The 16,661-nt window shown below is 34.4% G+C and overlaps 1 protein-coding gene across 2 annotated transcripts in view; it reads left to right on the plus strand.

Annotated features, from left to right (window-relative positions):
* The first annotated feature begins 306 nt into the window (after positions 1 to 306).
* The window catches only part of LOC111502735 (novel acetylcholine receptor chaperone), a 34,262-nt gene continuing 17,907 nt past the window's right edge, over positions 307 to 16,661 (plus strand). The window contains exons 1-2 of one of the 2 annotated variants that reach the window (XM_023156892.2): positions 307 to 595; positions 7,124 to 7,262. In XM_023156892.2, coding sequence (XP_023012660.1) covers positions 470 to 595; positions 7,124 to 7,262 — 265 coding nt within the window. In that variant the 5' untranslated portion in view covers positions 307 to 469. Of the gene's footprint in view, positions 596 to 785; positions 1,401 to 7,123; positions 7,263 to 16,661 lie in introns of those variants that run through there. The other variant, XM_074183697.1, reaches the window with a different exon arrangement.

The raw sequence follows: 16,661 nt of genomic DNA on the forward strand, positions 1-16,661 counted from the left end.
CAACCCACGATTTGTTGACTTGCTTCACGGTGACTAGATCAGACATCAAAATGGGGTATAAATTGAAGGCAAACGTAATTATGCCCCATTAGTTATATCAATTTCGAATTATTTTCAAATAATATAAAGTTTATGTATTCAATACATTGTATTAATCGACTTGCAGACACTCTTCTAAACAAAACGTTAGCTCAATAAATCTCAAATTATAAATAATTTATATGAAATATAAAGTTCCGCTCTTCATCGGTTAAATTGAAAAATGGCGCGTAATATTTTTAGAACTGTTAGTAGACAGAAACGCGCGGAATATTGATTTCTCAAAGCGTCGCGACGTTCAAAATGGAGATGCCGCGTATCCAAAAAACAAACTGAATTGTAACTGGGTTTAACTGAAAGAAAGGACTAACTTTTTGAATAAATTTGAAAATATGTGTTATCAGTGATACGTGAATAATAGTATATAAAAATGAACAATCAAAAGATGGGTTCAATTGTTCTGAGGTCGCTATCGATTTTGCTGGGTTTGTTTTTCATTTTTGTGGGTTTGATTAAAATATCTAGTGTGCTTTCAAAGGATTTACACAAAGATCTGGTGAGCTTTTAATTAATATTGGAGTTGTTCATTATTTGTTTTTTTGAACTTTTTATTACACAATACTCATATGAGAGAATTCAAAACTTTTGGCCGAATGCCTGGCTAGGTTGTTGCAAATATTTTTAAATGTGCGGAGAAATTATTTTATTGTGCTCGATGCGGATTTACGTCATGTTATTTGCAAGGCGAAAATTTTCAAACTGTGCCAGTAATTAGGAAAAACGCATTTCAGTGATGAGTCAGATTATATTATTCGAAAGAATATTCAGAGAAGTTTCAAATGCCGAAAGGGTCAACTCATTTTGAAAAATTGTAATGTTATTGTTGAAAAAACATTTTTGAAAAGGCTTGTGTGAAGTAATAATTTCAGAATACGTGTTTTAGAATCGAAATTAACGAAAACAGCTGTTGTTTTCTCAGATTTGAGAATTAAATCACTATAGAATGAATACGTGGTTTGGAATCGAAATTACAAAAGCATCTGTTGTTTTCTCAGATTTGAGAATTAAATTACTATTAAATGTAAGAATGTTAGGTGTACAGTTATAGTAATATTAAAAATAACGATAAATTAAGATTAAGATCGAAAGAAAAATCAAACCATTTGAATATATGGGATGTATGAAATGACCATGCAGTATATCTGAAATTTTAAAGAGATGTTTTCTTGATGTCATGAGATGAGAAATGCAAGATGAATTGCACAGCAACTGTGTTCAAAATTGTTTTTCATGATCCCATAAACATCTCTCAATATTTTGAGAATGTGAAACACGTGACTGAAATCTGTTCAACTGACCAGGTGAGTATTCTTCATCAAAATGTTTGAGATAATATTAAGAGGAGATAATTTTGGAAGCGGTGATTATAAAATAAGTTAATAATTAACTGGATATGGACAAAAAAACAACTTTCATAAATTTAGTTCACACGCCCAACTTGAAAGTTGATTGTTTGATTTATTTCATTTCGAATAAATTTTTTGTCCTAAAGCATTCGACAAAAAGATATATCGAGCTCAAATCTTGCAACTTTTTCCTCAATCTATCGATTCTATTCAACCAAACGAGCAACCAAAATATTTCTTTCAATATTGACGAACAGCTGACAGGATTAAATCTATCTAAAGTTGAAATAAGACCAATTTCACTGATACTACGGTTCTATAATCATCAGATGCCTCTTTACAGTTGGAATAAAAAGTTCGCAGTTTAACATAGAAAAAATTTTTTTATACAATTTGATTTTATTATTCAGTAGCTTCAAAATAGCCTTCAGTTTCGACGATTAATTCTTCATCGGCGCTAAATTTCTTTTCAGCGAGCATTCTCTTGAGGTCTAAGAACAGAAAAAAGCTGCTGGGGCCAGATCTGGAGAATACGGAGGATGCGAAAGCTATTCGAAGCCTAATTCATGCAATTTTGCCATCGTTTTCATTGATTTATGACACTGTGTACTGTCTTGATGGAACATAACTTTATTTTTATTAACTGAGGCCTTTTTTCCGCGATTACGTCCTTCAAATGCTTCAATAACGTTTGGGACGTCCATTTAGTATATCATCCTCGGTGCTTATTGCACCTCGTTTAAACTTAGCAAAGCAGTTATCAACGGTTGATTTTCCTGGTGCAAAGTCCGAATAATGTTCACCAAGCCAAGCCTTGGCTTCAACTATATTTTTCTCGCCAAAAAGCAATACTTTATTAACACACGAAAATCCTTTTCATCTATTTTCTTCAAACCAATAAAAGTTGCTGCACTCAAAATGTTCTATCCCATAAAATAATAGTCCTAGAGCTGATAATTTGTATACGTGTCTTTTGAAGGTTACGGTTAACTAATAACTGTGATCAATTCGTTCTAGCAGTTCATCGTATGATGTTTCGATCGTCATGATTCTTCCCAAGTTTTAAAAAAACTCTTCTCCCAAAATGTTGAAAATTATATGAATATTGGTGACAACAGTATTTGGCGAGTTTTCACCTCAAAGTTCAGGATCAGGAACAACCCTACCACAAGAAAATATATTAGAATTGAAGGGGTTATATTTTTAGGAGTGATTAATTTTTAGGAAAGAAAGTTTTTGGCTTTCTACTACTCCATCTTGATACAAAAAACAAGGATGAGGGAATCTTCCAAGGAAAGGAAGGAAGTAATCAATTTTAAAATGAGTAACTCTATACATGGATGTGTAGATCATGCAAAGGAATAACTTTCAGACACAAACTGAAAGAAAGTCCTCCTGAAACATCTACTTTCATATAAACATTGAATTATACGAAAGAAAAAAATTCTTTCGAAACAAATACTTCTATATGAACACTGAATTATACAGAAGATACTTTCCTCTTCTCAGTTTGTATTCGTTATGGAATAAAAATCAGATATCATTCACAGGAGTTCTACTTTAAATGAATGATAACAAATTGCACTTACATGGAACACTGTCATCCTCACTGGTAGACATCGATGTTTCGCCGTAAGACACTTGCCTTAAGGCTCTTCAGTACTAAATTGGATAACATTATACAAAATACACACAATTCATTCATGAATTATGATTTTTAATGTCACGAAATATACATCGGTGTATACCAGTGAGGGTGACAGTGTTCCATGTAAGTGCAATTTATTACTATTCATTTAAAGTAGAACTCATGTGAATGATATCTGATTTTTATTTCACATCAAATGTTCAAAATACAAACTGAGTAGAGAGAAGTATCTTCTGAATAATTCAGTGTTCATATAGAAGTATTTGTTTCGAAAGAATTTTTTTCTTTCGTGTAATTCAATGTTTATATGAAAGTAGCTGTTTCAGGAGGACTTTCTTTCAGTTTGTGTATGAAAGTTACTTCTTTGCATGATCTACACATCCATGTATAGAGTTACTTATTTTAAAATTGATTACTTCCTTCCTTTCCTTGGAAGATTCCCTCATCCTTGTTTTTTGTAACAAGATGGAGTAGTAGAAAGCCAATAACTTTCTTTCCCAAAAAAAGAAAATATACTATGTAAAATGGACCGGAGGTTTGAATATGGGTTCAACTTAGGTTTGATATGTGTTTGTAATTGCCATCTCTCTACGAATGGCAAAAGAGATCTCAATACTTTTCAAACGTGCGATTCTCTAGCACTGCAGTGGATTTAGCAGAAAACGTCTTGTGATGCACTGTTTGGAACCTTTGGTGTAGTAATGAATATTACTGGAGTTTTTTCCCAATACCAAACCGTTATTTTAATACCTCAATACGTGTTTCGATCACCAAGTGATCATCTTCACATGTCGAGGAAAACTCTGCTCGAACACTGGTCACTTACCTAGACGATAGATGCACATAGCGTTTGTTTCAGCGGTCCAGATTTTACACTGACCCGATTCCGTCCCCAAGATAATGAATGAATTGAATTATGGGATTAATTCAGAGAAAGCAAGAAATTGTATAACGAAAAATTCAAGAAATCTTGAAAATGGAACTCGTATAACATTCATAGCGTTCCATCAAAATGATCGAGCCAAAAAGTTCTGGCACCGCCTTAGATAAACATTTTGTCATTTCAAGATAATGTCGCAAATTTGGAATATGATAGGTCACTTTGTTTTATACAATCCGGACGTAAATAGTTCCTGCGTTCTTGACTTTCGAAAAGGATAAGATATTAAGGTCGGACAAAATTAACGTAAAAAGGTATCATTTTTAGTTTTTTTGTTGCATCGCTTGTCGCCTAGAGAACGACACTAAGATTCTTTTCAAATGGAATGGGGGGAGGATTGATATGCATTCAATTATCAACTTAACTATTTTTCATTGTTGGAAATCGAATCAGCCGATAATGAGTAATTAGCACTTTTATATTATTTTTGAGGATCTGCAAAAAAGCGATAGGCAAATGTCATTATTTGAAAAAAAAACTGTATTCTAAAGTCATTCCAGTTAATATGTCAAAATGTTCATCATTCTTGGGTAATTTCGTTAGGATCACCTCCTATTCCAATTATGATCTTTGAAATAGACTGCGGTTGTGTACTTTAGATTTCACGAATCTCCAAAAAAATTTAAAAGCGTCATATTGGATAATCTAGCAGGTCATTTTGAGAAAGCACATTTGCCTATCCACCGGTTTGGATAATTGTCATATAGCCACTTTCAAAACATTTGGGTTCGTCAATTATCCAAACCGGTAGACAAGCACTCGTGGCCCATTAGAGGAGCAGACTAGATTACCTGAAATGACGCCTATAGATATTTTTGAGGGGATGCATGACATCAGAAGTGTACGATACACGTACACAAGTGTACGATGCAATGAAATTACTCATGGAAAATTTCATAATGTAGGAAATGAGATTTCATTATTGTCAGTTGGTAATCATTTGGAACATTTATTGAAACTGAGTTTTGAGTTTTGAAAAACTTTTTTTTTGGGGAATGGCTAACCCGACTTCCAAAAATGAAAGAGTAGTGAACAGAGCGGTGATCGCAAAGTACCAAAATTATATTTTTTCACGTAATTTTTTCCGACTCTGATATCTCGTCCTGTTCAAAATTTGAAAGGCATTAGTTTGTTTTCTGTCCGTGAATACGTATTAAATTCAATCGAAATAAGCGCCATTTGAATCAGGCCACGTTTGCCAACGTAATCCATGTCGATTAATTCCTTCAGCATTTAAACCGCGTTCTCAGGCTTCGTTCAACCCGGTTGCGGAACGGTATACAGTAAATACAGGAATACAGTGAATATGATCATTTTTGGTGAATTTTCGCCTTTGTGAAGTTCTTAGGTGGCTCATCGGTGTCCAACCATTTTCCTGAACGCCTCATGTGGTTTGGGTTGCGCAAACGCAATGAAGAACAGACCTCTAAACATGACAACTTCTGTCGAACGTTCAAATCATGGTGTACCCACTTTTCGAGGTTTTTGACCTTTCCAATGCGTTTTGAACCATAAAAATCGCATGAGAGCTAACGCCCAATTCTTCCGCCATCCCACACACCGTTTGCGATGGGTTAGTCTCCACCAGGGTTATCAAAACCTCGTTCTGGATTTCTGTAGGTCGACCACTTCGGGGCTCATCTTTGAGACTGAAATTTCAGGGACAAAATTTCGCAAACCAAAGTCGAATAGTGCGTTCATCAACACTATCATTGCCAAATGCCTGGTTTTTCTGAATGAACTCAATCCCCATTGATTCAAATCCAATATGAATCGCTAGTTTCGCACAGGCACCGCTCTGGGAGCGCCTTTTTTCCTGTAGTGCTTGTGTTTTGTCCTTGAAAAAATAGCAGATTTACCAACTGAAACGTTCATTTGCAATGTAGGCCATTAAATTCTATGACCTTAATTTAATAACTTTCATAGTATGAATTGTACTCAAGACGTATTTCATATTATTGTCACGTTTTCCCTGTGGGTTTGACAATAATTGTCCACAATGTACAATTTAATGCAATTTCATTTCACTGCTACTCGTACAATACAACACACACACTTTACTTGAAACTCCAGAGAAATTCTCAAATGTCTATCGTCTCATTAGATTACTTCATACCGCATTTTCAACTAGACTTTCCCAATCTGCTTGTTGGTTGTATTTATATATCGTAATGGAAGTCTCTGAAAGCCTCTCGAAGCGACGCGACATCTAGAGAAGGGCAAGTCGAGTTAGGCGCGACCTTAGCCAAGTGGTCAAGTCATAGTTGATTGACGAAGACCAGCGGCGGCCGGTATTATTTTATTTCGGGGAATAATTTAGAACATTATTTCACTCAAAACGCGGTACACTACACAGTAGTGTCTTCAAACTGAACCAGTCAGTAATATAGAACTTCTAAGCCATTCCATATGGAGAAACACGTGCAACCGAAGTAACAACTGTGTATTGAAATGCGTCTTGAGTAAAGGTCAAGAATAAAGGTCATTGAATTTTAAGTTTCATCAAATAATGGGTCAGAGTATTCATAATTCTATGTGAAATAATTCAAATTGGAACTTCTTAAATGTCAAGCCAGGCTATTCTGAATCTTTAAATTTTTGAGTTCTTTGTCCTTTTACATCTTTCTACATGCTTCTTTTTTAATTCGCAATAAAAACGATTAGAAAATATTTGGCAAAATTCAAATAAAACTTAACGTTGGTCTATGAATTCAATTCTTGCTTAGTTCAACAAAAAACAATATTGACTTCAAAGATTTGACAAATATGTCAACTTTTTCAGTATATATAAATGAGTGAATCCGTCTATTGAAAATCTGAAGACGTGCAGTTTCTCTGAACTCTTCAATGCTCACTTCAACAACGTATCTTCAACAAATAGAAAATTGAATTGAGAGGATTTAACAAAGATATTGTATGATATCGTACACGATCCTTCATTGGTCTATATTTTTATTGTAGATCGATAAATTGAGAATAACCATAATAATAATTATTTCACAAACATTGCGTTTCGCTAACACTGTAGCTTCCTCAGTACAAAATATATTTTTGAAACATAACAGGTGATATTTGTTTTCATATTTTCAGAGAAAGGAATACGTGAAATATGCCAAAGTATTCCCATTCTCCGAAATGATGGATTTCAAGATCCCATCAAAATGGTATAGACGGACGGTTGGGGCTCTGGAGATGATATGTGGCGCTGCAATGGCATTCATTCCAAATCGTAAGTAAAACAATCATGCTCCCTTAATTTCATAGTGGATAAACAGACATCTATTCACAGACAATATTTCAAATGTCTTTGTTAATTTGTGTAATCATTCTATGAATAATTAAGTAACAACAGCTCCGACCTTCAAATTCAGAAATTTTTTTCTTCGTACATTTTTATTTTTGATTACATTTTGGAATCTCAAAGGAGATAAACCTACCTTCAAACATTTGTGACACTTTCAGACAAGCTCCGTCACTACAATGAACTGTTACCCATACGATGGTGAATATAAGTAATAATCAAACCACAAACTTCAAAGACGACAATCATCCCAAAATATGTAGATACTTTCAAGGTTCTTCAGCTCCAGACGAAACATGAACCAGACACAGAACCTGAAGTGATGAGGGGTCTCCCCAATTAGCATTGGAGAGAGTTCAGAATCTAAAAATATTATTTTTTTGTGTAGATTCTATCATCTGTCTTTTTTCTGTCTATACACCTGTCTTTCTTTATCTATCATCCATAGAGGTATTGTCAAAGATAACTTTCAAAAGACAGAGGATTGCCAGTAGCAAATGGGATCTCCTCCCATATTTCCCCGCTATTAAGTAACCTTGTATTTATTTTATTTTTATTTATGAAGAAGAAAAAACTTAATTAGTATTATGTCTGAAATTTTAACCATTTATTGAGCCCGTGATAAAGTCTTGATAAAGACCAGGATTCCTGACCGTGATGGAGAATATGCTAGTCTGCTGGATTTATACCTAACAGCCAATCCATAAATTTACTCAGTCACCGTAAGGTCTCCATTGAGATCTTCTGACCACAAACTCAATTCAGTGTTGAGTGAATTACCGATAAATGTTGGGAAACAATCTAAGCCAGGCAAAGTTTGGCATTACAGCTCAGCCGAATGCAATAAGGGTCTTCAAGACCATTTACGAAATTTCCCCTGGCTAGATGTTTGTTTCAGCTCTAAATATCCATCAACTTGTGCTTCTGAAGTCACGAAAATTATTCTATCATCCATGGATGATAGAACGACCTTCTAACGGCAAACCTTGGTTCAACAAAAATTTCGAGCAAGCTGTCGCCTCCAAAAATCTCGCCTAACGGCAGTGGCGCTAAAATCCCAATGACGAAAACTGTATTAGGTTTGTTATTGCTCACAACAGCTGCCAACTTAGGATAAATGAAAGCAAAGAACTTCACAATCAGAGAATTAGGGATAAACTGCTTGCCAATCCCAATGGGTCTAAATACTTCTGGTCAGTAGCTAAAGCCTTTAATCAGAACTTTACAAAATCCACAATTCCACCACTAACACAAGCGGATGGTTTAATTACAACAACACCATAGAAAAGCCAGGCAAATCTAATAGCTTCCGAAGTTTGTCGTTCGTAGGGGTGTGACAGCTGGTTAACGGAAAAACAGATTTTTTTTAAAACTAGCTGAACAATTTGCGTCTCACTACACAGTCGATTTTCTGCGAAAGGCACCTCCCAATATTTCCACACTAGAATTCACATTGCCGGAAATTAGTTTTCGACAGCGTCTAGTCTGGCGAATTTTGAAACAGCCTAATATCAACAAGGTGTTTGGTCCTGATGAAGTGCCCGTCATCCTACTTAAAAAGTGCGCAAATGAACTAGCATCAGTATTTTGCAGACTTTTCAACCTTTACAAGAAAGGGGTTTTTCCTTCTTCTTGAAACATTGCTCGCGTGCAGCCTATTCCCAAAAAGAGAAAGAAAACTTTTCCCTCTTAGCTCAGTTGGAAATTTGTGAAATTGAAAATTATACTCACAGATTGAGATTTGGTTGTTGATACTTTTCCTTGGCTTGTCGGTCCAACTGTGTTCACTAGGTAAAGTTGGTTGGAAAGGAAAGTTGGGCTAAGGAAATATAAGCAATTCCACAATTTCTTAAAATCGAAAGGACCAGCTAGCCGAACCTAGCACGGTTGTCGAGATTTTGCAATAACTCATAAAAAATAAAGAAAACCGTCGAGGAATGTAAACCCGATGTGCATTGATGTTAATATATTCTATCATTGAATTGTTTTCCCACTCTCTGGTCAGCCGAAGAATACTATGTTGCCGGACTGTCCTTAACTAAAAATAAAAGAAAGGCGAGAACAATAACAATAGACTAGTCGCTTTGCTATCGGTGGTATAAAAATCATAGAGAAAGCCGTAAACTACCATATTCTCTAATATGTAGAAGGCTTCAACATCTTGAGCGATCATCAATATGGCTTCCGGAAACAAAGATCAACAGGCGACCTTCTTTCGTATGTCACCCATATTTAGAATAACGCTATCGAGAAACATGGAGAGTCATGAGCTATTGCGCTTGATATTTCTAAGGCCTTTGACTGTGTGTGGCATGATGGTTTGCTGGCCAAAATTCGATGCTATGGTTTGTCGGATCATTTTTGTGTATGGCTCTTCAGCTTCCTGGAAGAACGTTCCCTGCAAGTGGCCGTCGATGAATATCTCTCGAATACTTTCACCAACAACGTTGATGTTCCCCAGGGATCCATATTGTCTCCAACCCTCTTTTTATTGTATATCAACGACTAATTGAAAAAAAACTAATAATCCAATATAATGCTTGCTGATGACAGTACACTTGTCTCGTCATTATATTTGGATTCCAGGACATCGGCTGCGGATGTACATTTTCACCAGTAGCAAGAGCTTCAATCTAGAAGTGATTTCGAATTGGGGTGAAAATAAACAGAGTCAATTCAATGCCACAAAAACCCAGTCATCGGTTTTCTCTAAAATGATAAATGTTTCCGAACCGGATGTGAAAATGCCAGAACAGACCATTCCGCTTTCTGCTTCAAAACGTTTTTGGGGGTCAAAATGGACACCAATATGTCTTGGCACAATCATGTCGCTAAAATTGTGAAGGCTGCTTCTCAAAAGCTTGGAACTCTGTTCCCAATCAGATAACTGTACACACCTCAGCAACTTTTGATGCTTTATGAAGCTCAAATCAGACCTTCTTTGGAGTAATATTCTCAGGGAGCTCCGTCCCCAAACATACACTGAAGCTGCTGGATTCTATCCAGAAAAAAACTATCTGTCTGGTTGGAGACGCGAACATCACGTGCAACCTTGGCAATCTGGAACATCGAAGAAAGGTTGGAGATTTGACTCTCTTCTATAGATACTGTCACGGGAAGTAGTCAAGTGACTTGGCACATTTGATTCCACCAAGAGCGGTACATATCAGAAATACGTGACAGACTGTGACTGCTCATCGTTTTGAGGTTCAACTCAGTATACCACGAACTTCACTGTGTAAAAACTTGTTCATTTGGAGAACTTTGTTTATATGGAATAAACTTTCTGAGAACGTTTTTCCAAATGGATTTAATCTTTCAGCGATTCAAATTCAATGTGAGTCACTACTTTCGCACAGCCACCGCTCTACGATCGCCTTGAGGATTTTCCTGTAATGCTTGTGTTTCGTTCTTAAAAAAATGAGCTCGAAGCGGGTGGAAGTTTCGACAAAAAAAAAGAATTTCAGTTTTATGCACTTCTGTTTCGATAGTACCTATGGGAGATACCCTAGAAATTCCAAGTTGACTGGATATTTCAAAGTGACTGATTCATTTTGAAGAGTTCTACAAAAATATTCGGAAGTTATTTCAGATATTTTGTATTTTGGAAAATCTGCTGAAATGTTGACGATTTTTTCGATGGTTGACAAGTTCAAACTATGAATTTCAAATAAGCTGTCCGTTTAAAAAATAAGGTGAATTTTCATTATGCTAAAAAAAAATTTTTTATTCATCAATTTCTATTTTGTTCCCTTCAAAGTAGTCCCTTTCAGATATAATACACTTGTGTCAGCGTTTGTTTCAATCCTCGAAAAAGTTCTGAAATGCACTTTTTGGTATGTCCTTGATCTCGATTTGGTTTTTATCTTCTTTCGTGAGGTCTCTTCAATCTTAGGAACAGAAAAAAAGTCGCTGAGTACCATATCTGATGAATACTGTGGCTGATGCATGATTAGGGTGTTGTTTTTTGGCCAAAAAATACGAACAAGCAATGACGAGTGAGCTGGTGCATTATCGTGACGCAAAAGCCATGAATTGTTTTTCTACAATACTGAAGGTTTTCTTCGTATTGCTTCTCGTAAGCGGTGTATAATTTCAAGATAATACTCTTTATTGACCATATAACCGTGTGGCAAGAACTACTGTCCTACGCTACGGTAATCAAAGAAAACACTGACCAAAACCTTGACATTTGATCGAACTTGCCGTGATTGATTGGACTTTGATTTCGATGTCATAACCCATGATTCCTCGCCAGTTTTGACCGTAGGCAAATATGGATCGCCGTTGACGTCATTCAACAATGGCTTGTTTCATGCTATGGAAAATGAGGTAAATTTTCGTTATGTGGACACCCGGCGATTTTGAAAAAATTTTTGACTGTACTTACGTATTTTGATGCGTAGATTACGAATCCGAAAGAAAAAAGCGGCGCTCTCCCTTATTTAAAAAGTTATGGCCCTTCAAAGTTCAGAAAAGGGCAACTTTTCAGCCTTCTTTTTCACAAAATAAACTATTTAAAAACACAAGCATCTAATCACTAGGTCCCCTTTACACCTTATTCTTCCTTCTTTAACACTTTTCACTTCAATAATCAACATTTTTCTTATAAAAATGTTAAAAAATGTACGGAGCTGCTTTTTGGTTACATATCACTGTATTTTACGTTTTTAAGGTTAATGATATGGTTGGTACGACTGATGCAGTCCATATTCCTGAAGTAATTCAAATGTTTTTTACCTTCATTCTTTATATCGTAAATTGGTTTTTGGTGGTGTATTACGAATTTGAAATAGTAGGCGACGGCAAATACCAACCGCTTTTTTCTGAAATGTCACTAGTAACTAACCTAAAAATAGAATAATGTCACCAGGAGAAGCATTCGTTTTTAAATTAAGTTTTTTATAAGAAAAATGTTGATTATTGAAGCGAAAAGTGTTAAAGAAGGAGGAATAAGGTAAAAAGGTGACCTAGTGAATAAATGCTTGTTTTTTTAAATAGTTTATTTAGTGAAAAAGAAGGCTGAAAAGTTGCCCTTTTCTGAAATTTGAAGGGCCGTAACTTTTTAAATAAGGGAGAGCGCCGCTTTTTTCTTTCGGATTCATAATCTACGCATCAAAATACGTAAGTACAGTCAAAAATTTTTTCAAAATCGCCGGGTGTCCACATAACGAAAATTTACCCAAAACTAGGCTCAACATTCATTTTGAAATTATTTTAACAAAAATACGAAGTTTGTGGAAACCGTTGACATTAGAAAGAGCACATTGTCGCATACACTGGCTGATTGGATGACAATATGGTTACTATACCAGTAACGTTGAATTTCTTATTTCTGGTGGTTGACATGAATGCATAATTGATTTATTTTATTAGGGTTCATGAGCATTCGAAAACCATTTGAAAATACAGCTCGTTTAATTCTATTTAGAATCATATTTTCTTGTAGGTACTATATCAGTTATCAAGGCAAATATTATTGTCCATTCATTCGTGGATTCGAGCGATCTTATTATTGTATATTTATTTGTTTGCTGGCATTATTCTTGAAAAAACTGAATGAATAATTACAGAAAATTTTAATTGATTGTTAATTTTCTCAGGAAAATGGAGTACCCATATCACAATTTATTGGTTTATTCGGCATTGAAAATGTATGTCATATCTGATCCATTCTGCTTATTTTTGCAACATTGAGTTTCAATTTTTTCTTAGCTGACAGGTCGCGTAGGAATAATTCATTTTTTCATCGAGTTTAGTTTGTGTGTAGGTATTTTAAAAGTGTTTTAGAGATATATTTAAATATTAATATGGTGCATTCTTGTGTTGATTTTAATTGTGCGGAAAGGCACAAGAAAACAGAAAGCGCATTGGTTTATAGATGAGTTATTTCATATAATGAGTTTAGGTTCCCAAATGATAAAATGATGAGAAAAAAATTGGGTGAAAGTATTGAAAAGAAAGAAATACAATCCTTCTACTCTTCCAATATTTTATAGAAATCATTTGATAAGTGACTATAAATGAAAGGGAAACGAAAATATTGAATTTGATGACACAGTTTTTCATTTCAACTTCAAGTATTCTCCACAGAAAGTATTATCTGGAGTTAATACTGTTGCTGAAAGTATGATAAATTTTACATCATTAAATTTTATCATATGATTAATGGTATTACCTCAAAAGCTTTTGTTGGATCAGTTCGAGTACAATCAATTCTGTCTATACTTGACCTCATTCAACCTTCCTCTCAAGTTTTGGAAGATTCAACAGATTATCCAAGCGAGCATATAACGCTTGAATTTAGTAGCTATATTAGAAAGAGGTATATATGTAGGAATCATTTTTATTGTAATGAATTGCAGTTGTACAGATTGAGGATTGTCGAATAAATTGGATATTTGAAATGATTATTTAATCCAGTTTGCTATATTTTTTGATTTTCATAACTGTATATTATTAAATAATACATAAAATCATAGTTTAGGTAAATATTTTGTGATCTATCGACTTTGTGTAGTGATTCTAGATATAGAACTTTTTTCCAAACATGATTTTTCGTGTACATTTACTCCATATGGGGAATTTTCCATTAATGGAAACGGTAAGGGGTTTATATACACTTTCATAATTAAAATTATAATTATAGGCTCCGTAAATTTTACTATTTGGCAATGTTGATTTCTATTGTTTCTATTGGTCAATTGAACAAGAAGCGGGAATAGGGCCGTGACGTCACCACCCTATCACATTCGATTTCTAATAATTAATTATGGGAATACTACGGTATTTAGAGAGATTAAACAAAGTGCACTGTTTTTCAATTTAAAATTTCTATCAAGTGAATTATAAACCAAAAATCATGAAACAAGCCTATTCTTGAGTGATGCTCATACGACGATTTTTATGCAATGTTGGAACAAACTTTGTTGCCACACGCTTCGTACCAAACTTCTCCGAAAAAAATGTATGGCATAGGCCAACCGATATGTCGACATCCTCAGCAACTTCTCCAATAGTGATTCGACGATTCTCCATAACAATATTTTTCACTTTCTCAACATTTTCATCGGTTTTTGATATGCTGGGGCGTCCAGGGCGAGCGTCGTCATTAATATTATTTTCTCGACCTTCTTTGAAAAGCTTGTACCACCCGTAAACATTTTTCTGACTCAGAGTACAGTCACCGTATGCCACTGTCACCTTTTCAAGTATTTTTTTGGGCACTTAATTCCATTTTTTTTTAATTTGATGCATACTCTTTGATCCATTTTTTTCCATAGCAGAAAATCGCCGATCACGCAAAACATTTCTAACTTCTATGCCTCTCACCAACAACAAGAAAATGGAAAAATTGCTAGTCGAATGTACGTAGCCCAAAAAATTTAAACATTCACCTTATTTTTTCAACAGTCCACGATATAGAAGTAATTGATAGAATATGGCAACACAGGTTTTCAGGGCCAGAGTTATGATAAGAGAGAACAAAATGTGGTTTGGTAGGGCGTGGTCGAATGTTTCGAACGTTTCGTGTGCTACTGCGGCAGACACCATCAGTAGTATGTGCGTTGAGTGCGAGGACGAAGATTATATATACGAAGTGTCAGATACGCCTGACTGACTTATAGAACATTTTTCATAGACGTTACTAATTGGTTAAATAAACTAAAAAAATATTCAGCAATTTCGTAAACGAAATAGTTTAGGAATCATTTACGATGCCTCAAAAATTTCAGAACATTTAATCAACTGTATAAGATCTTTTTGGTTGTCTAAGAAATTCAAATGAAATTTTATTATAATTTTTTTGTAATTGCTTGAGTTCAGGAAATGGTAATGAAAGTGAGAAAAATTGTTTTCTCTTTGAACGGTTCAAAATTAATCTCTTCTGTGAAAAGATTTTTTTTATAGTGTAAATAGTTTAAAAACTTTTTATCAAAAGTTGGAAAACTGGAAAAACGAGTCTCTACTATTTTTTTCAATATCAAAAATTCTCTACCACACACACACCCAAAAACGTTTTAGTAAGTAGATTTCAATGTGTTCTGTGAAATATATGAATATATTTGTGAATATAGAAGATCGAGTAAATAGACTTCTTATGAAACTGAGTTGAAAGTCATATTCGGTCCGGTCCGGTTTGGTAGTAGTATTTAAATACGATAAATCGCCTGTTTCAAGACTCATCAAGCTCGGAAACTTCTACAAATCGACATCCACGGAGTGGCTTGTTTCAGTTTCTCAAGGATTTTGTAAGTGAAATTGATGATGTTTCAAATTTTGATTTATAAATATCAAACAAACGAAGGAAACACGTTCAAACAATTTCAATCCGGAGTCCGAGGAGTTTATCGAAAGTCACTTAAAATAAAAAATTTATTAAAATATAGTTTCAGATGAATAATCATTAACTTGAAACAATTTTAAAAGCTAGATATAATAGAGTGATAACGTAACGTGTCGACATAGATTATTTATTTGAAGTTTTATGGAATGTACATATTGACCAGAATAAAAATAATTACTTGCCTGAATTGTTTTACGGCTCTCAATATTTATTATTGTATCGTAGGTGGTTAGTTTTAGAAGTGTATACTTATTCATACACAGAACGAATAATAAGATAACAAATTTTCAGAAATGGTTCTGAATGTATATTGAAATTATAGTTTGAAATTGATGGACTATATTTCTTAACCGCGACACGGTTGTCCAGCGAAACACGTGTCGCGTTTTTGTAAACCTTTTATCGTGGAAATCAAAATAAATTTATCAGGTATCGGTGAGTTTCATCTAATTGATAATTCAATGGTTATATTGCGAAAGTACATAAATATGTACCCCAAGTTTCGAAATAGAACTTTTTTTTTCAATCCTAAACATAGCTACCTACGATAGAGACAAGTCGATCTACCAAATGTTTTCCGTTATTATTGAAAATCCTTTATGAACTCTCTTGAAACCTGCAGAATATATTCAAGTTGTCTTGTCTAATAACATGAAGGGTTCCCAAATTGTGACGATAAGAATAAGGGGAGTGTTTACGGTGATCAAGTCTATTGTATCGGAGGTACAAATGCCATAGTGGCCTACTTAACATATCTTTCTTTGAATTTAATGATTTTATGAAATTTTATTTTTGTGAAAGATGAAATAGGTATTTATTTGAAATGTATATCAATCAACATAGTTTCTTAAATCATTATTCATTTAGATTCACAGTTTCTTTTTATTTCTAAAAAAATCTTCCTTACAGATTAATTCCATTGCAAATTACAATCAACGTTTATTTCTTCCGAAAATTGCATTTAGTGCTAGAATTTACCG

The sequence above is a fragment of the Leptinotarsa decemlineata genome, unplaced genomic scaffold, assembly GCF_025532065.1.
Source record: "Leptinotarsa decemlineata unplaced genomic scaffold, Ldec_3_MD MMD2_tig00026340_RagTag_RagTag, whole genome shotgun sequence".
Taxonomy (NCBI): domain Eukaryota; kingdom Metazoa; phylum Arthropoda; class Insecta; order Coleoptera; family Chrysomelidae; genus Leptinotarsa; species Leptinotarsa decemlineata.